The 19764-nt window shown below is 51.6% G+C and overlaps 7 protein-coding genes across 7 annotated transcripts; 5 read left to right on the top strand and 2 right to left on the bottom strand.

The window, feature by feature from the left end:
• Nucleotides 1–291: 291 nt before the first annotated feature.
• On the top strand, nt 292–1697 carry BCR38DRAFT_404285 (Asx homology domain-containing protein; the record flags this gene model as incomplete). The annotated part of the gene is made up of 2 exons (XM_040857834.1): nt 292–945; nt 1068–1697. 2 exons carry the CDS (start codon nt 292–294, stop codon nt 1695–1697), a joined length of 1284 nt encoding a protein of 427 aa, XP_040720758.1.
• A 679-nt stretch (nt 1698–2376) lies between these two features.
• BCR38DRAFT_416077 (Elongator complex protein 5) lies at nt 2377–3905 on the bottom strand. The gene is made up of 3 exons (XM_040859080.1): nt 3615–3905; nt 3322–3475; nt 2377–3255 (listed from the first exon to the last, which is right to left on the bottom strand). Exons 1-3 carry the CDS (start codon nt 3771–3773, stop codon nt 2549–2551), a joined length of 1020 nt encoding a protein of 339 aa, XP_040720757.1. The 5' UTR covers nt 3774–3905; the 3' UTR covers nt 2377–2548.
• Nucleotides 3906–4846: 941 nt separating this feature from the next.
• Nucleotides 4847–6267, top strand: BCR38DRAFT_358324 (aspartic peptidase domain-containing protein). The gene is made up of 3 exons (XM_040857138.1): nt 4847–5097; nt 5175–5502; nt 5570–6267. The coding sequence occupies exons 1-3, from the start codon at nt 4856–4858 to the stop codon at nt 6038–6040; spliced, it is 1041 nt and encodes a 346-aa protein (XP_040720756.1). The 5' UTR covers nt 4847–4855; the 3' UTR covers nt 6041–6267.
• A 1169-nt stretch (nt 6268–7436) lies between these two features.
• BCR38DRAFT_404282 (uncharacterized protein) lies at nt 7437–7910 on the top strand (the record flags this gene model as incomplete). The annotated part of the gene is made up of 1 exon (XM_040857833.1): nt 7437–7910. One exon carries the CDS (start codon nt 7437–7439, stop codon nt 7908–7910), a length of 474 nt encoding a protein of 157 aa, XP_040720755.1.
• A 756-nt stretch (nt 7911–8666) lies between these two features.
• On the top strand, nt 8667–10774 carry BCR38DRAFT_453777 (major facilitator superfamily domain-containing protein; the record flags this gene model as incomplete). Its single annotated transcript, XM_040861632.1, has 5 exons — nt 8667–9289; nt 9350–9375; nt 9435–10199; nt 10356–10525; nt 10589–10774. 5 exons carry the CDS (start codon nt 8667–8669, stop codon nt 10772–10774), a joined length of 1770 nt encoding a protein of 589 aa, XP_040720754.1.
• Nucleotides 10775–14396: 3622 nt separating this feature from the next.
• BCR38DRAFT_329200 (uncharacterized protein) lies at nt 14397–16485 on the top strand (the record flags this gene model as incomplete). The annotated part of the gene is made up of 2 exons (XM_040854861.1): nt 14397–15183; nt 15236–16485. 2 exons carry the CDS (start codon nt 14397–14399, stop codon nt 16483–16485), a joined length of 2037 nt encoding a protein of 678 aa, XP_040720753.1.
• A 911-nt stretch (nt 16486–17396) lies between these two features.
• Nucleotides 17397–18575, bottom strand: BCR38DRAFT_327565 (uncharacterized protein; the record flags this gene model as incomplete). The annotated part of the gene is made up of 1 exon (XM_040854828.1): nt 17397–18575. A coding segment is annotated over one exon (1179 nt), but the record flags the coding sequence as incomplete, so codon positions are not given.
• Nucleotides 18576–19764: the final 1189 nt, after the last annotated feature.

The following is a 19764-nucleotide window of genomic DNA, read 5'->3' as shown; positions in this document are numbered from 1 at the left end:
CTAGTAACAACTTCGCTTAGCAGCCAACTCTTGTCAACATAATGACTTACACAGTGGCCAAAGCAAGTCTTGAAGGTGTTGAACCGAGGAATCGCAATTGTACAAATCGTATTTCGAAGAGTTGGAAAAACTGGGTTCTATTATAAAGATGCTAGCACCTAAATAAGCGCCGAAAAAGGACCCCGATGCTGGTCCTCGACTTCCCTACTTCATCTTTGTCTCAGTCAAGTGAGCCTCCACCGTCAAGGTCCTGATTCATCACACCATCAATTGCATTGGAAAATTTCCGAAATGGCTGTCCCTCGGGGAATGAACGGCGAGCATGGGCAGTCCCGTAAACACCAAATTTCGGAATCGGAACCGGGAGCCGAAATCGAAATGATCATTTCTGCCAGCAAGAAGGCTGAGATTCTTGATAGCGAGGACGAGATGGAGGATGAAGTCGATGAGGACACGCCCAAAGGAAAGACAGTGGGAAGGGGGAGGGCAAAGCCCCCCACCACGACCAGAGGCAGACGCAAGGCACCCAGAGAAACATCCGCAGAGGCCACGAAGAGCACCGGTCGCTCGCAGAAGCCCTCAGGTCCAGCTGAAGCTCCCGCCATTTCCCAGCCAATTAATAGCGGTGCCTCGTCTTCCCTCTCGTCCGTGCCTGATTCCGAAGCACCTGATCTAATGAACCTTGACGAAGTCCCTCTTGACCCCGGACTGGACCACAACAACATAGACACCTCCTCTCATCCCACAAATAATGCAAATACTAGCAACGATCTCATTGCCATGGCAGCCGGCAGCCCCACGGTCAGCGATCGATCTTTCGGTAAGCGCAAGGCGCCGAAGAAGAATTCTGGGGACTCGCCCACCAACGCCCCCAAGCACATGCTCGACGATCCTGTTGAAGCTACTACCAATCCTAAGTCAGCTGTCGGTAGGGCGAATCTTCGCGTAGGTCAATCTCTCAAATACATTTGACCACGGTCACGTTCGAGCCATGTTTTTAAACGGCTCATTGAGCCCGCTGCAAACAGATTCCCATCCTTCCTTTATTCTTGCTAACCAACAATCAGGACGTCCTCCTCAGTTCACAAGCGTGGAACTGCCTTACTGCCTCGGATAAAAAGATGCTACTGGATCTCATGCCTGACGACAAGGAAATCAAGAACAAGGACACCGATGAGTGTGAGTTGGATATTGAAAAGCTGCGAAACAATGACGACTTTCGCTTTGACATTGCCAGATACCAGGAGAATCTGCGCGAGGGCAAGCACGACCCCTTTTGGATCTCGCAGGCTGTTGGGGCGCACGAGAAGCGCTGTCAAGGCGAATACACACAGTTCGAGGCCGAAAAGTTCGCGAGGGATTGGGGTATGGGCATGCATGATGCCCCTGCCGAAACGGCAGAGAAACCTCCCGAGGCCGTCGACGCTACACTGAAGGACGACATGGAGGAGGTGGACGAGAGGCTTGGCAAGACTACCGTCACTGAACGCCATGCTGAGGTGCAGAAGGGAGCGGATCCTAACAGGGTAGTCGGGGCTGATGAGCACCACGAGGCCCACAAGGGCTTTGTGGCTGATAAGCAAGGCGAGCCTAGGGCAGCACACGCAGAGGAGCAATCCCAAGCTCGGCAGACTACTACACGGGTTGAGCATAATTCTGAAAATGGCGCGGTCGCAACGAACACCGAGCTGAAATAGATCGAACACCACGATCAAAACTAGTATGAATAGTTTCCGCAGAAATTTGTCTAGGGAATTCCCAATAAGGCCATGATGTAGCATAGAATTCATATACCCCTAACCAATGAGCTTGTAAACACACCTGGCTTCCTTTAGTTCAATGTACTGATGTGGCCTCTCTGGCAAGTAATCGCGGCAAAGTATTCACTATCCGAGTTTTTCTTCTACAACCACCTTCCAGTAGGGTTGGCTCTTCCCCTTCGACGAAGGCAAGAAGTATTATACAGACTGGAATAAAGAGATTCTTTTTTTCTTAATTCGATCAAATAAAAAGACAATCAGAAAAACAGACTAGCACAGCTCAAGGCGCGAATCGAACAATCGCATCCCGTATCATGCTGCGGCTCTCCAGGCAAACAGGCAACTTGTCCCTTGGATGCGTAACTGCTGCAGCAGTACGCTCTTATGTTGCCAAAATGCTTCTTCCACCTCTCGATATTCCAATATGTCAAGAATATACAAGATACACAATGACACAAGGTGCTCCCCAAGTGAACGTGTTCGACCCTCCCACGTAAGTCCTCTCCTACTCGTAGAAGACAACCGATCTGTTCCTTTCCTGATAAGTACTGTACTAACTGTTGTCATCTAGCCCCCCCAAACGGATAGGATGCTCACATCGGGGCATGATATGGACCAGGACCTTCCTGTGAGGGATCTCTACTCAGATAGCATCTGTATTGACGAGCTCGCCAAAAGTCGCTTCTCTTACGCTTCTCACGTGTAGCATACGTATGGCCCTTAGCCGATGTGGTCAAATCGGACAATGACTATCCACTGTATTGGGTTTGAGGCGTTTGAACAGGAGTCTATATCTCATCCTCTTCATCATCAAAGTCGTCCTCGCGACCCATTTCATACAAGATACGACCGCCTTCTCCAGCTCCGATATCTGTCTGTGCGTCGAAGTACGGCAAGACAATGCCTTCCCTGTCCTTTCTTTGCTTTTCCGTCAATCCCAGATTGAAAGTCGTGCCGCCCTCATCGCCGCCCCCTCCACCAACATCTTCGCCTGCATCGCTCGAATCCCTGAATAGCGGATGATCAGACAAGAGCATTAATTTTGCCAACTCTGTCTTCCCCGCCTTCTCCGGCGACGAGACCAAGACAAATTTTTCTGCCACCGAGCGACCGCTCCGCCTTCTAATCTCCATCTCCAAGACGAGGCCATTTTCAGTTCTTGTCGTGCCTTTGCTTCTCAGTCCGATCAAGACGCCCTCCCGACCTTCCTTTAGACCCCATTCGGGCTCCTGCAAGCTTCGATTTCGCGCCTGCCTGCATTCGACAGCCTGATACAAGCTCGACACGCGAAGAATTGCTGTGGCAAGATGAGATAGCACCGTCAGGGGATGCGGCTCGTACTCATTGAAGGTCCTGGGAAGAACCAGCGGTACGTCCGTGTGGTAGACTCCTACCAACGAGACGGCAGGGGTGATGAGGCTGGATAGAAAATGCGCCAGCTGCGACGGAGCGGAGGACGCGATGGGGTTGAGGGCATCCACGATCACCAAGACTTCTGTGGTGGGAAAGCATCAGCAAAGATGCTTCGGAAACGTAGGATTTGAGAAGGAAGAAGCCTTACTGAGGGCGTGGCCCGAAGCCGAAAGGGGGTAATGCGAGACGATCTCAGAGCGGAGCGCCTCGGCGGATTTGCCCCGCGCTTTCACGAGGATATCTGCCTCTGCCGGCTTTCCCAAGGCGGCGAAAGACACGAATATGATCCTGCTCTTCGATACCTACCGAGCGATCAACCCTAGGTCAGCAATATACCGGGTGTCACGATCTGGGTGCGGAGAAGCAAGAAGCCTAATACTTGGACATGTACGGGTAGGCATGAGGGGTGTGGAAGTCCGCCATGATAAAACAACTACCGACCTTGGCTCTGGTAATGAAATCGCGGATCACTGGCCTAGCACTTTGTTCCAGAGTGTCGAGAACCAATGTCAGCGGGCTGGCGCTATCCCGCAAATTGAGTAATTTCTGGAGAAGCAGTAACGCATGAGACCGCGAATGCGATTGCGCCGGCGGCGCCATGTCGATTAAATTGCTTCTCGTTTGGAGATTCGCTGCCGGACAGATGGGGTTGCTGTCGGTCTGCAGGTAGAAGGCCTGGAAGTATACAACAAGATGCTGTGTGCCAGGTCAAAATTCGGGTCAACTTGGAAGTGCCGGATTGACAAGGGACATATGCAACTGCCCCGTAAATCGATGACTTTTTGTGTAATGAGCCAGTAGGGTTAGTCGGTTTGTTGCATATCCGGGGAAGCCTGTTCATTTAGCACATAAGTAACCAATGAGGCTTCTTCCCTAAACACCTTCTCAGCCCGATAACAAGCAATTGCAACGACATCTACCGGCTTGAGATACATAAAATGTTACGAATCGAAATGCGTTATCACGAGGTCTTCTGGGTAAATTGGCTGGCCGTATCTCAGAACCAATCTAGGGCGGGAAGATCTTCATCTGAGGAACGCTCCCTCCCGTCCAGCTCCAATATGCTCAGACAGCATGCCTTTCCCTGAAATGGAGTAATGTGCCCGTCGTATCTTTTTGCCCAGCGTCCGGCTGAATACCTCGTCGTGCAGCACAGCGTCTCGGTATGATTGCTTCGAGAGTATATGATTCTTGGCGTCGTATATCATCGCGGCAGTCTTGCAGATGTCTTGGGTCTCTTGGAACGCGACACACATATAGGTATCATGTGTTCCTTTCTGGGAATTGCGGGGGTTTCAAAGAAGGTCTCTTTTGCCCATCTCTAGAGAATACGTCTCGTTGTTCTCCTCTCTCTTGCGGATCTCGTCGCGTCGCCTTGGCTTTGAGCTTAGAGTGGCATTGTTATGGCCAATTACCTGTTCCAAGGGCTGGTTGGCAGCCTTGCCCTGATGCTTGGAGCAGCAGCAGCTCCCGTGCGCGATGGCATAGAGCCTCGCAACTTCCTTGCAGAGGCGGGTTTGTCGGTCACAGACGCCTACCACCCTCTCATCAGGAACTCGGTTGATCGAGAGGCACTCAGAAATCCGCCGTTCCCAACCTTGAGGCAAGATGGACTCAATTTGCGACAGACTAGTCCAGGAACCGACCATATCAAGGCGATACCGTCTCAAACGCAGTACCTAATGTCTGTCGGAATCGGTAATGGGACTTGGTTGATGATACCAGATACCGGAAGCAGCGACACGTGGTTGATGTCCTCCAGTTTCAAGTGTCTCGATCGTGCACACAACCCGCAGGAGCAGGCTTACTGCAAGTTTGGTCCCTCGTACAACGGAGACTTCTCTGGAGGCAAGATTACCGACCAGCATATGAACATCACATACGGCGGCGGGGACTCTCTAAATGGTGACATGGGCTATGCCGAGTATGTATTGGCTGGATGTTCTCCTCTTGGAGAACCTCTAACTCCGAACCCTGCACGTCTTACTGAATTTCCAATAGCGTCACGGTAGCTAGCATCACAGTTCCCAGGCAGGAAATGTCTCTAGTAACCACAGCTAGCATTCGTGGCAACGGCTTGTTCTCGGGAATCCTGGGGTTGGGCTTGCGCGGCCTTACCACCGCCTATCAGGGAACAGATCCGTCTAAAGATAATGAAAACACCACGACGAGATATGCCCCCATCATTGAAACCATGTCCCTGGACGACGCCATCGAGCCGGTCTTCAGCATTGCAATGTCACGAGACGATGATCGCTCGTACGTCTCATTCGGCGGCGTTCCTCCTAATGTGCAGACCGGGGAGTTCGCCAGCACACCGATTCTACAGGTGAGTCCAGAAAACTCGAAAACAAGGCAAACAATCCCGGATACCATTGGAACTAACATGCTACCAGATGGGATATAATGGCGGGCCCAAGGACTATTTGTACTACGCCATGCGCCCGGAAGTACTCAAGTGGAACAGCAGCACATATAGTCAGAACTGGACCAAACCAGACGGCATGATCGTTGACACAGGCACGACGCTAAACTACTTTCCCAGCGATATCGCCTTCTCCATCAACTCACTCTTCAGCCCTCCAGCCGAGTACAACGGCGGCACATTTGCTGTATTGTGCGATGCCACTCCACCGACAGTCGAAATCGGCATTGGTGGTAAGCTGTTCCAGATCGCCCCGAGCAGTCTGATCCTGCCAGAAACGAAGCAGAGCAACATTGATGGCGACTATTGCTTGACTGGGATCGCCACTGGGAGCAACGTTTTGATTCTCGGAGATGTTTTCCTGCAGGAGATGTTGGCCGTTTTTGACGTCTCTGATAAGAAGGAATTGAAGTTTGCCATGCGCACCGACAAACCTACCTGAGTCGCGGCGATGCTTTTGGGAATTTGATCTGGAAGAAGCAGTGATGAGCAAAGTATGCAAGGAACAATGTCAGGCTTAGACATCACGGGGCTGTCAACGATTTTACGTTTGTGATTTAGTATGGAAACGTTGCTCTTCAGATGAAGGCAATATTGAATCGAAAAGTATATGACTCAAAGAGCCTTTCTGCACATGATCGAGTTCCCGCGACAGGAAACTATGAAGGCTCATAGTCGAATGCAATCAACGCCGTAGCTGAGTAGCTCCTCAACTCTGTCTGGAGGACAACCAAAGCCCTATATGTACCCTGTGTTGTGATCAAAACTAGCTCTCAGTCAAATGTCAATCCTGTCGTGTCCAGTCTTGCAGCAGTCACTTTCATCGCTTAGACAAAGCAAAGGAACATCGTACTTCAACTAACACCGTCTGGGTTGAGACATCGGGCAAGTTTTCCAGTACATTGAGAACAGGACCGAGAAACAAGGATGAATGCAGATAATTTGCTGCTTGCCTATACCAGTAATGGTGATTACTTGCTATTAATCAAGAATTTAATCCAATATGTACGTGCCGATAGGCCTTCACAACTGAGACGTGCACTCTGGTGCCCAGAAGTTCGGATTAACGGTCGTAACCTTGTCAGAGAGATGTCAGACCATGGGAGGTTTCAAAGTCTCCTTGACATGCCGTTCTACCGTCGTCTAAGCGCGTTAAGGTTGAGGCGGGCATAGACGAACAAAACCGGGGGTTTTCGGGTGACTGACTACTCTGGTCCTTACAAACTCCAGTCAGAACTGACGCAGATGGGACGAATGGACGAACATGTTGATTGGCTTACAAAAATAGCCAAGCACAATAGAGACTCGGAATGACAGCGAGTTATTATTTCAGTCCATCCCGTGACGTCTGGCAGAACCCCGATAGGCATGGTCCAGTTTGTTGCTTGCCTTGAAGAACTCTATTAGGGGGCAAAGATATCTAAGCATCCAAGGACGGGATGATTCCAGTGATGTTTTGCGTATTGTAGCCTTGGGAATCGGCGTCCAATCTCCATATATAACAGGTGTTTTGATGTATGTGACAGTCTATGGAGAATCACATCGCTACTGGTCAACCAAACTGGCCGAAACTCCTTTCTTAGTAAGCCCGGTGTCGACGGCCGTTATTCTACATCGCCGGCAACATGAAGGCAGAGCAGAGCCCCGTGCCCGTCAGTAGGCAGGCATACCTCAACTTAATTTCAAGGTCAAAGTACGGCTGAATTCATGCAGACGCGTTCGGTACCACGGCACGTAGCTATATATCTACACATCACTTATCCTTCTATCACATCTGGCGGCACTGCACCTTCATACAATTCACACATTGATCATTACGCCCCAATATCTCCTCCAAAATGTCCAAACCCACCCACGCCGGCCTCCCCTCCAACCGGTCCAAACTCCTCCAAACCGCCCTCTCCGTCATAGACGGCTACAATTCCTGGTCCCTCTCCGAAATCGCCTCCCCACGCACCAAAGACTGCACGCAGCAATGCCACCCCATGTCCCTCAAAGGACCTCTGTACACCAGTCCCGAAGAGTACTGCGAGTACTACAAGACCATGATCCCTTTGTTTCGCAACTTCAAAATGGAGGTTATAGGCTACGCCGAGGACCAGACGCAGAATAAGGTGATTTTCCATGCGATGGCTACGGCGGAAACGGATGTCGGGCCGTATGAGAACGAGTTTGTGTGGATGATCCAGACGACGCAGGATCAGGACAAGGTGTGTGGTATTAGGGAGTTCCTTGATAGTGCGTATACGGTGGACTTTTTGAAGAAGATGTGGGAGAGAATGCAGGAGGAGGGGAAGACGACTTGGGGGTGATTCTGATTTTCAGGGTCTTCATTGAGATGGAATGGTAGAGGAGCCGATCAGAGATATACGGGATAGCCCTGTCCTTTGCTGCCTGGGGTAGCGGATATTCGCTTGTCTTTCGAACTGGGTATATTGACGAGATAGTGGGAAAACTTGATTCTTTTGTCCGCGAAGAAATCTTGCGCCTAATTTGTGTCAATAATGAACACTTGGTGAAACACTTCATTCCGACCGACGGGAGACCATTCCCAGAAGGCTTGAAGACGCGGGACAGAAAACCCGCATATATACCTACATATTGTCGATGAACAGAGATTAAACAGCTGTGCAAAGAGAATAATATGATGCCAAGGGAATAACATTCATGGTTGTGTACTCTACTAATATTACATACCCAGTATCTCAAAGAAGTCTGATAGAAACTCCGGTTAGAACGAGATATTTTGTTCATACGTTTATCTGATCAATAGTTGAGTAATTATCATGTTCTAGTGGAGTCAAAGGACAGAAGAAATTGGTTTCAAGAACATGTATACTGTGAAAATTCTCATTAATTAGTACCATTTTATCTAAGACAAGCCTATAATGAAGCAATGACGTAATTTTCAGACATGAGTCTTGGGTATCAGTTGAGTTGCTGACATGTTACGTAATCCAAATGCTTTGAGGGGTGTACTCCGGCGGTGCAGGCAGCCACAGCAACTTCAACAATTAACATCAATACAACCGATGACTACACAATAGAACAAAACAAAAGAGATGGAAATGGCTGAACTACCCACAACAGCGGTGCGCGTGAATCGTCACAGACAGGAAGATCAACCAGAGCCCCTCGCCATCCCCGCCACCGCCACCACCGCCACCACCGCCAGTCCAGTAAACAATGACAATGGTACAGACGAGGACACGGCGCCGAAATTGTCAAGCACTTCCATCGCCCTCATCATGTCCCCCCTCTGCCTCTCGGTCTTCCTCTCCTCCCTCGACCTTACCATCCTCACCCCGGCCATTCCCTCCATCGTGTCGTCCTTCTCCTCGGCGACGGGGTACGTCTGGATCGGCAGCGCCTTCGTGCTCACCCACACGGCCGTGACCCCCGTCTGGGGCTCCGTCGCCGATATTTGGGGCCGCAAACCCGTGATCCTCACTGCCCTGGCGATCTTCCTGGGAGGCAGTTTGTTCTGTGCGTTGGCCCCCACGATGGAGGGCTTGATCGCGGGGCGTGCGATCCAGGGCGTGGGAGCGTCGGGCATGGGGACTATGGTGACTGTGATTATTTGTGATACGTTCTCCATGAGGGATAGAGGGCTGTATTCGGCGGTTACGTCGGTGGTTTGGGCGGTGGGGAGTGCGGTTGGACCTGTTATCGGGGGGATCCTTACCACCAAGTCGGAGCAAGTTTGACAAGCTTCATGCTCCAGGTTATTTTGGTTCTAATGAGGGAGCAGCTGGAGATGGTGTTTTTGGATCAACTGTGAGTGAGGGGATACGTCCCCGCGTAGATGTCCATTTAGAAGCTTACAGTGCTTGTAGTACCCATTGGCGCCGTCGTCTTCGTTGTGTTGCTCTTATTCCTGAAGGTTCCCACACCGAATACGCCCGTCCTTGCGGGACTGAAGGCCATTGACTGGGCTGGCAGCTTGCTCATAGTCGGTGCCGCGCTGATGATCCTGCTCGGCCTCGACTTTGGAGACGTCACGTACCCCTGGTCCTCCGCTACCGTTATCTGCCTCATCGCTTTCGGCTCTGCCGTTGTCGGCATTTTCATCCTTAATGAATGGAAATTTGCCCCCAACCCCCTTATTCCGTTGCGCTTATTTTCCAATAGATCTTCAGTCGCTGCCTACGGCGTCTTCGCCTGTAACTTCTACGTCCTTATCGGTCTCTCCTACTATCTACCCCTGTACTCCCAGTCGGCGCTTGGCGCTAATGCCTTGAACTCGGGTCTTCATCTCCTGCCTCTCATCGTTTCGAGCTCCCTGGCGGCCGCCTGCGCTGGAGTGTTCATTCAGCAAACCGGCATATACCTCCCTGTTATGTACGTCGCCCAGGTCATGCTAACCCTCGGCACCGGGCTCTTCATAAATCTCGAGCTTCAGGAAAGCCTGGCAAAGCTCTTTATCTTTGAGATTATTACCGGGATAGGCATCGGCATGAATATGGAACCTCCGCCCCTCGCCGCCATGGCCGCCACGACGGTGCTGGATACAGCTGCTGTCGTCACATCCATGGCCTTTGTGCGTTCGCTCGCGACTGCCATCGCTATTGTACTCGGTGGCGTCATTTTTCAGAATCGGAGTACGTTCAAGAGTTATTTATTACCCTATCTGGTCTGTCTTAGAAAGGTGCCAGATTGAGTAATCTTGGGAGTTTTGCTCTTGAGAAATGACTTAGGAATCCTAAATCATCCCTGAGATCATTATAAGTGGGAAATACTGACTCAAGTTTTTGCAGTGGACGCAACTAACGATGATCTGGTCGACCAGCTTGGTCAACAACTCGCCGGAAACTTCACCGGAGGTCAGGCATCGACAAATATTGAACTCATCACATCGCTGCCGACCGACCAGCAGGTCCTGGTTAGACGGACATCCTTTGGAGCACTAAGAACGGTCTGGATCATGGTATGTTTCGCTTGTTTTGCGCAATGTAGATAACTTGCTGGTATACTAACGCGCCGCTCATAGTACGTGGTCGTCGCGGGCTTGTCATTAATTTCGAACTTCTTCGTCCGCGCCCACCATCTGAGTGACGAAATCAAGGCGTTACGGCTTGGAGTTGGCAGGACGAGGCGGGACGAACCACAACACGATCAAGTTGCGAATGCAAATCCTATCGAATTGGACGAACTTGGCGAGAATGGAACGCGTTGATGATGATAGTTGTGGGAGTCTTGACGGAATGCCCGACTCTAGCAAGCTTCAGTACATCAGCAGGAGCTGCCTGGCTTTGATGAATAAGAACACGATGTCTAACTTACGGATAATCCAAAGAGCGTTCGTCTTCTCATTCGCTTTCCCCAAGAGTAACTATTCGTGGTTGGGTAAGTCTGTTTAGGACCCTTGAACGACATCCATATAATTGATCGACGGAATCTGATGAATTCTCTCCATCCACCGAAACTGGGCCAAGATGGGGAGTACGTAGCGAACTGGCACATCGTTCACGGGATGATGCATGTTCGGTCTCATCGGAACGTTCAATTCTCACAAGCAAATAATCACTTTAAGCTTTTGTAACTATGATTGGTGTGATACGCATCCTAACGCAGGGGCCGCAGCCATCCGTTTTATGTTGCTGGGGAAAAAGAGAAACAAACGGCCTTCAGTGTGACTTATCAAGTCATCATTAGAAGTCGTCGGGTACCAAAGAAACGAGTTGCATACGTTAGTTAGATTGGATGAGCATGGATATGGAGTTTAGGATACAGGTGAGGTAGGAAATAAGTGAATATCTGATCTAGACCAGGTCGACATGAGCAATCTACGGATCGGTAAGTGAGTGAGCACGCTCTCAGCATGTCCGTAACTGAGAAGATCATCCTGTTGAGCCGTTCACCAAACTCGGCTCACCAAAAGCAATCAGCATCGCATCGCAGGGCGGGTCAAGGGTACAGCATTACCGCACAGTCCCTGTAGCCGATCCCGTGTTCTACACCTCCTCCTGCATCTCATCTCCCAGATTAGCGTCTGCACTGTCCCATAATACTAGCCTCTACTCCCAAGTTCTACGGTTTTCGACGTACCGAAACCCGTGCACACAGAAATTCTATGTATTTAGTTCCATGATATCTCATATACGTTTACCTGTGTCCGTTGTGCCTCGACGTGGGGCATTCCCCAGGGTAATATCGGAGATGCCGGAAGGGGTGTACGGTGCTCTAGCACAAAAACACCCATGAACTTGCCGTTACAATTAGTCAACGACGCCAATTCCTCGATCAGTTCGATCCCTCGATCAGTTGGGGTCAATCGTAATGCCGCACAACCCCATCTGCCAGTGACAACGACCAAGATCAGTAGGGTGAAATCCCTGCACTTCAATAGCGCCATAGACTTAATAAAGCCAGAGTTTGAGCCCACCATATTATCCACTTAGAATCAAGGATGTACTAAGTAGACTTGACATCTCCTTTGGTGGTATTATGTTGTTCCGATTACGGAATACGCGAGCTGTTATTCACTGTCGTCCGTGCCCCACAGGACCTGTTCTCGAACCAACTCACACCAACTCACTACTTGCTGTCATCCAGACAGCTTAACAGGGTCGGGTTGCCAAATGCAGATCGTTCAGATTAACCACCCGCTAGGATCGGATTATGCGACGAGTGGTCAATTTTGGCTCCATATCATCACATATCATATTTTGATCTAGCGCTCCGGATCTATCTTCCATTCTATCCAATAGTGGCAGAGATGCGGATTGCCCCAGGATTTTGCGTCAGGGGTAGATGCTGGACGTGAGCCTCAATTTGGGGTTGCTCGTTCCCTGCATTGTCATTTTCACTAGCTTCGTGGAAAACCTTTTGGTCGCGCTAGCCAAAAGCTGGTAGCTAACGAATGCAACGGTAAGGGAAGCGTGGCAGTCCACGAGGCACGTCGGTGTCTGTCGGCAACAAGATGACTTGTCCTCAGAGGCGCCTTTCCTCTTCTAGACCTGAATGGGCAATGATTGCGACGCAAACCTGAAGCCGTACATGGCTCCATCTCTCCCAACATGATGCTGCCCACGCGATCAACCCAGCTTGCTCGCATGTGCCATGCAACGCTTGTCCCTAGCGGGCTTTTGGCGGCAGCTCAGCTCTCAGCCCGGGTGGGTGCATGTTCGGGTTTATAGTTCGGCGAAGGAGTTCACCAAGGGAATTAGGTTCCCACATGGCAACCCCTCTTGCGCGTGTCGTTTGCTGAAAGCGAACAAGCACGACTCGAACTGGCATACGGTTTAGACCTTTCACACAGCATGGCGGAGACCATGGCGTGTAGATCCAGCGAGCGATCCAACCTGTTGGGAGCTGTTCCGGATGTAAGTCTTCATTTCACCGTCCATGGCTGCGTCCGGTCAACGTGCCGCCAAGGAGAACAAGGCCCCCTAAAGCGCCATGGCCAAGATGATGATGGGCTTCGCTACCGCCCTTCAACAACCGACCCTCAGTCCGCCCGATCGTCAGACAACCGAAGTTCACCATGCATCGAACGGCGGACATCGGAATCGAAGAACCAAGGTTAGTAGCCAAAGACCAGAACGTCTACGGCCGTGGCCGGGACGTTGATGTGGTGCTTTCATCAGGTTGATGACATGGCATGGTGTTCGTACGTTGTTGGGTCTATCGAGCTACTACCTCCTGTTGCCAGTAGTTGCCATGACATCAGGCTGCTTGTTACGCAACGGCTCGCTTGAAAGGCCATCATCCAGTCGGTCACGTTCCCGTCTGCATTAGGCCGCATGCACATCGTCTGCCACTCCTTCCACTCCTTCCCAACTCCCTGTAGCGGGGAACGGAACCCATGCGGTCTGTTCTCCAGTCCTACGAATCTCATTGTTGACTGCGCTGATCCACTTGTGGCATATTAGAGATGAGTGTCTCCATTATCAACCGCTTGCGCCTATCCACTCACGCTAGCTGTTGTGGTGCTGTCGGGAGGGCACATCCAGCCTACATAGGCCGCCACACTAGTTAGACGCCTCTCCGTTTCTCATGATGAAACCTCGCGCACGTATATAACATGAGCGGCTGTCTCCTTTCGTACTTCGGCAAGAGGTGCTCAACCTGAAACGTGGAAATTTGTTTTGCCATAATTTCGTTGCATGGCTATTTCCTTCTTCGCGAACCTCTGCTGTCCCCCAGGGACCGACCAATGATGTGGTGAAGTCACAATCAAAAAGAACGTTCAACACGCCATGTGAAATTGGCTCCATCCCCCTCGAACCTTTTACGAGGCTTTTACCTACCATTCCACTCTCTTGATATCACGATAGATACTGTTACGTCGTGGGTTCTTTGTTTTCTCGAATTATCGAGCACCTACAGCGACGTCCCCGATAAAAGCAAGTCAACAGTTCGAGAAAGTGCTTAAGCAGTACGGCCTGACTCCGACATAACAATCATACACGTCATGCCTCAAGGTATTCTGAATCTCAGGCGTGGTTCAGGACAACAATTATCTCCGCCAGACAGCGCAGGAAGGCGAAGCTCTTTGAGTGTTCACTCTGTCAAGGCTTACGACGAGGACGATGAAGGAGGTGCTGATATCCCCGATATACCACTGAGGAAGTCAAGCAGCCCTTCGAGTCAACCATCTTCTATCTTTGACTACATTTCTACCGCTGGTTCTTTGAAAAACATTCGCACGGGTAAGTTTAGAGAGGAGTTGGACGTCCCATCCAGGAGTCCAAATCGACGGCCCATAAACCCAAATTCGCTGTCCCCGAAACACCCCACGAGGCAAGTGAAACTAGATCTTCTCACATAACCTGCGTGGCTGATATATATTTAGCATGCATAGCAACTTTGAGCCAGAGGCGTGGGACTGTGTAGTGACATCTGAACCCGAGGATGTGTACGTGGATTCGGCGACTCGTTCGCCTTCAACGGATCCAAAAAGTATTCTCTCGCAGTCTTCGCACTCACGGCACAACAGCTCAGAATCGTCCAACTTTCCGGGACCGGGACACAACAGCTCCTTGCCAGCGCTGCAAATCAAGGGTGGTGCTGACTACGATGGTCTCGAGCCGTTGGCCGAGGAAGAGATTGACCCGGCGTCTTTTGACTTGGTAGTACCGGCACACGCGCTCGGCAAACAATATTCTCTGGAGACTCAGTCGGAGCTCCTGTTCTCGGTGAAGCATCTTGGTGTCATATTCGAAGACCCGCTCCTGCTGCAACGATTCACCAACTTCCTCTACTCATCACGCCCTCGTTCCGTGCCCTTGCTGGTGTACTATTTGGACGCGTTAAAGGCCCTTAAAGCCATTAATTATGCCAACGCCGTTACGGCGGCGCTGAATCCTATCGAGGGTTTAGATTATACCGAGAGCTCCATCCTCTCGACGGTCAACAACCCATTGCAGGAGAGGGCCGACAAGGCTTTTGAGACACTCGCAAATCATGACTTGCCGGCGTATATCACTCACACTTACGTCCAAACTGTGAGCTTGACCATCAAAAGGAGGATTTCCGACACTCTGCCTCTTCACTTGAGAGACATGTCGGAAGGACTGGCCGAAGTGTTTTGCTTGACGGATCCATCAAGACCAGACAGTCCCATCGTCTTTGCTAGTGAAGGTAGGCCATTCGTCTTTTCCGGAACTTATGGGACATCGACTAACCTCTTCAGAATTCCATAAGACGACTCAATACGGCATGAACTACGTCTTAGGCCGGAATTGCCGATTTTTACAAGGTCCAAAGACAAACCCCTTTAGTGTGCGCCGTATCCGCGAGAAACTCGACGCTGGCCAGGAACACTGCGAAACGTTTCTCAACTACCGTCGTGACGGGTCCCCATTTATGAACCTTCTCATGATTGCCCCCTTGTACGACAGCCGCGGCATAGTGCGCTACCACATTGGCGCCCAGGTCGACGTTTCGGGTCTTGTAAAAGAGTGTTCTGGCCTAGAATCGCTCGAGCGTCTCATGGCACGGGAAATGCCACAGTCGTCACACCCCGCAGACATTGCCGTCAAGACGAACGGCGAGGACGAACAAGGCAAGAAGGACGAGTTCCGGGAGTTGACCGAGATGTTTAGCCTGCAAGAACTGAAGACGGTGCGTGAAGCGGGTGGCAGTCTGCATCGTGTCCACCAGCAAGAGATCCATCAAACCGAGGGAGTGCTCAACTGGCACAAACCACGCCTGCTCATCCGGGACGATGCTACGATTGGAAGGAAGACGTCAGATCCTATGCTTGACGTTTCCGCCAACATAGTCAATGGCGGCCGTCTTAGTGGCGTCTACGAACACTACCTACTTGTTCGCCCTCATCCGAGCCTGCGCATCCTATTTGCCTCACCGTCATTACGTGTCCCTGGCATGCTACAGAGCAGCTTCATGTCGCGCATCGGCGGCAGTGGTTTAGTGCGTGACGCACTCGGCCAGGCCTTCGCCGACGGCCACGGTGTCACCGCCAAGGTGCGCTGGCTGTCCAGGAGCAGCCAGTCCGTCTCCAACGGCCGCAGTCGCTGGATCCATTGCACACCACTTCTCGGCAGTAATGGCGCCGTAGGGGTCTGGATGGTGGTGCTCATCGATGATGAAGAGTCATCATCCAAACGAACGGCGAGGGATGCGCCCCCTGTTAAGCCCACGAAGCGTATCCAGAGGCAGTTTGACGACGGGCAAAGCACTGATGGGGACAATATGAGTTTGTCGAGCTTTGCGGCTGCCCATCGAGCCGTTGATGAGGTTGGTGGTTTCTGCGAGCTGAGGTCCGAGCCGGAGTCAGGGGCAGGGCGTGGTGAAGTCGAGGGCGGTCATGGTGGCTATGGTGATGTGAAGACGCCTTCGCGGACGCGGAAGTCGCCTGCACCGCAGGTTCATTTTGCTGAGAGGCCGAACGGGTTCGGCGTCGCCACCAGCGAGGTTTGACTCCCCTTGAGTGTTGCTCAGGTATATTACTGAAGAAATGGATGGGGTGGTGCATACGAAAGCGCCAGATGCTCCATCATTGGTATTGTCCGCCATGGGCGGCACAATTCTTGGTGTTCGGGATAGTTTAAGCGATGATTTTGATGGATGGTTGGGTGACTCATCTGTCAGCCTTCGGTATACCCGGTTTCCTTGGTCATTCTCGATGTCGGAATACTATGGACTCGACATATACGGATCGACACTTAAATACTACAATAGAGGTGACTGGAAAGTAGAACGGTTTCACCTCACATGCTATATATGTAACAATACAACCAAAGAATATTGAACTGATACACAATTGTGTCTGCTTATACTTGCAAGATACTATATTCTGTCCGTCCATCATAACCAATGTCATTTCATCTAGCTGCTATGCTACTAGGTCATCACATGCATACATAATGATGCTTTGTGTCGGGCGTCTGTCTTTCTATTCCAGTGACATCCCCAAACCTTGTAATCTTAACCAACGCCTCGTTCTGCTTCATATGTATGTGTAGTATCCGCCTTTTTTCTCATATCGCAACACAGCTCAAGACAAACACGGCGTTGTCGTCGCTGTTCTGATGGTCAGACCCGATCATTTCTACCGTTGTGTTGATGTTCATGGCATATATCCACGGGCTGATTGGTTATCGGGGCCGCAGGAACGTCTCAGTTGTCGGACATGCGGCATCATGATACTGCTGAGGCAGTCTGTTAGCCAACAGACTTGACAGTCATGGGCGGGAAGCATTGGCACTAACGTCTGGTACGCATCGTGACCACCCTTAGGCGGCCAATAGATGGAGCCTTCCTGTTAGAATTCTCAGATGAAGACAGAGTTACTTCTTTCGAACTCATATCAGCCGTCCTGGTCCTCATGCCGACTCCGCCTGCGCCAACAGCCTCGCCCGCCACCCATTACACACCTCCTCAAACCCGCCTACGACATCCCTACACACACTCGCACACTCGCGATTCTTCAACCTCTCGCCCCAATTGCCCCTCGAAAGCCACTGCTCCCCCTCCTCCTTGAGCTCCTCCTCCCGCTTCATCTCGGCCACCATATCCTTAGCGCTCCTCAGCCTCCGCGTAGCTGTCGTCGTCGTCTGCCTCGACATGTGCAGCGTATCGGAGAGATAATTCAGCGTCTGCACGAGATCATTCGTCACCGAGTGCAGCGCCGCTAGCGAGTTGTACGCCGATGTCGCCGGGCGCGGCATGTTCTCTGATAGGGAAACCAGGACGGGCAAAAGGTCGTCGATGGTCTCTGCGTCCGGGGGCGCGACGAGCGGCGACAGCAACGGGAAGGTGAGGTTGTGCAGCTGCCGCGTCTGGTGCGCGACGTGGGTCGCGAGCGCTGAATGCGCTGTTATCAGCCTCGTTGTGCTCCCTTCCACGCCCGACTGCGAGCCCAGATCTTTCAACCCCTCTGTGACGCGCTGGAACACGCTGTCGGCTGGCCCGCTTTCGGTGCCTCTCCTCGCAAGCGACTCGACGGCGTCGATTCGGGCTACGAGGCTGGGTGGCATTAGGCCGGGCGACTCGAGGTCGGATTCGGAGCCGTACTCGCTTCCGTCGTAGTCGCTTGCTTTCCTGCGATGGCCGCGAGCCTGTGGGGAGGGCAGACTGAGGTTTGTGACCTTGAGTCGGGTGGGCAGCGCGCCGGGGTCGCCAACGTGGCTCTCGACGTCGACGCCGCTGTCTCGGATACCGTCGAAGCCATCCCGGCCGTCACCCTCGGGTAGGTCGAAGTTGATATCGGGTGCTCTTCCAAACTCCTCGTCGTCTTCTTCTTCCTCCCCCCCCTCCACGTCCTCATCCTCGTCCGACTCTGACAAAGCGTCTGCGAGCTCGTCGGCCAAGTTGCCTAGTCCGTTGTCCTGGATGCCGCTGTTGCCGAAGCCGCTGAGTTCCCCTTGCAGCGGCGTCATCGGGTCGCCTTGGAACGAGGATTTGGATTGCCGGCGGGCGATGGGCGACGAGCCGGCGCTGGAGATGGGATAGCCGTCCATGGCGGACGAGTGCCGCGAGTGCCGTGGTGTGAGCGGTGAAGAGGGCATTGTGATTGATGGGTGAGTGACGGTGACCCTGAGAGGCGTGGACCGCTCGAGGTGTTGGCAACCACTGTCTATTCTCTTCGGCCGAGTTGGCGTTGGAGGTCGGTGTTGGTGGGTTGGTCAGTCACCGTAGCCAGTCGGTCAAAAAAGATTGATTGCTGCTACTCCTTGCTTGTCTCCGTAATCACAAAAAGGTTTCGCTTACGAAGGTGCGTAGGGTGGATCGTGGCGTTTGGTGTCGGTCGAAGCAGTAGCAGCATGGATAAAGGCTGCCTCGGGGAGAGTTTGATTGTTTCAACGACGACGATGTGGCTCTCGAGTCTCGGGCTGCCTAAGTGGATTGTTTTGCTTTGGTTTCTTTATAAATTGTCGGTGGTCGTTGCGGCCGAGTGGGGAGACCGGGGCCACTGGCGAAATGGCCGGCAGGGGAGATTTGGGAGACGGTAATATGACAATGTACATCAGAATACTTCAGTCTCTATCAGAAATACTGCACATGTGAGGCTCAGAAGCCACCACATCTTCTTCACTGCGAGACAGTTCTCGAAGGTTGGGAAAGCAGGCACTTGAGGGAGTTTAACTGAATGACCAAGTCTGTCGATTGCCCACTTGGACCCCCTTCATGTTGTCGGTTCAAATTGTTATCACCTCCACAAAAGTGACCAACGCGTAGGTAATTTTAGGTTATGCAATGCGCTGAGTCCAATGTGACTTTCGGCACGTTGAGGCGCTTTTGCTTTGACGGCAGGCAGCGTGCCTGGATGACCCTGGCAGTTGTGCCTGAGCTGTCAATCTTATGCGTTAATCCCTCGGCAGAAGAGTATGCCTCTCAGAAGCAATATGGCGTCCCCTGTGCGTTGCACTAGTCGAAGTCTCCAAATCAAAATGTCAATCTCACCTCTAGTCTTGTTATTCCCAACCTCACTAACAATGTTAATTGAGATTACTAGCTGCAGGGTGGGTTCTGACATGAGGTTAGATAACTGCATTTACAACTAGCATATTCCCATTTTTTTGTGCTTCCGCCTCGGATCCCTATCTTTCTGGGTTTGCTTATCTTCATTTTCCCAGCTGCTCTTTCGCTGCTTGTTGCTTTTACCTCTTCTAAGCAACACTATTCTCATATCCGGCTCTGCTCACTGGAAGCATCTGATGAACTTTCCGCCCTCCCTTCTCAGAGTTTGCATTCGAA

The sequence above is a fragment of the Pseudomassariella vexata genome, assembly GCF_002105095.1.
Source record: "Pseudomassariella vexata strain CBS 129021 chromosome Unknown BCR38scaffold_1, whole genome shotgun sequence".
Classification (NCBI taxonomy): Eukaryota; Fungi; Ascomycota; class Sordariomycetes; order Amphisphaeriales; family Pseudomassariaceae; genus Pseudomassariella; species Pseudomassariella vexata.
The sequence above is the reverse complement of the archived record's forward strand: the minus strand, read 5'-3'. Positions and strand labels throughout refer to the sequence as shown.

Coding starts and splice junctions, on each gene's coding strand:
- BCR38DRAFT_416077 (XM_040859080.1), bottom strand. CDS start 3,773: ATGGCGCCGCCGGCGCAATCGCATTCGCGGTCTCATGCGTTACTGCTT. Junction 3,476..3,614: donor ATTTCATTACCAGAGCCAAG/GTCGGTAGTTGT, acceptor ATCGCTCGGTAG/GTATCGAAGAGCAGGATCAT. Junction 3,256..3,321: donor GGCTTCGGGCCACGCCCTCA/GTAAGGCTTCTT, acceptor TTCCCACCACAG/AAGTCTTGGTGATCGTGGAT.
- BCR38DRAFT_358324 (XM_040857138.1), top strand. CDS start 4,856: ATGTCTGTCGGAATCGGTAATGGGACTTGGTTGATGATACCAGATACC. Junction 5,098..5,174: donor GGTGACATGGGCTATGCCGA/GTATGTATTGGC, acceptor AATTTCCAATAG/CGTCACGGTAGCTAGCATCA. Junction 5,503..5,569: donor CCAGCACACCGATTCTACAG/GTGAGTCCAGAA, acceptor ACATGCTACCAG/ATGGGATATAATGGCGGGCC.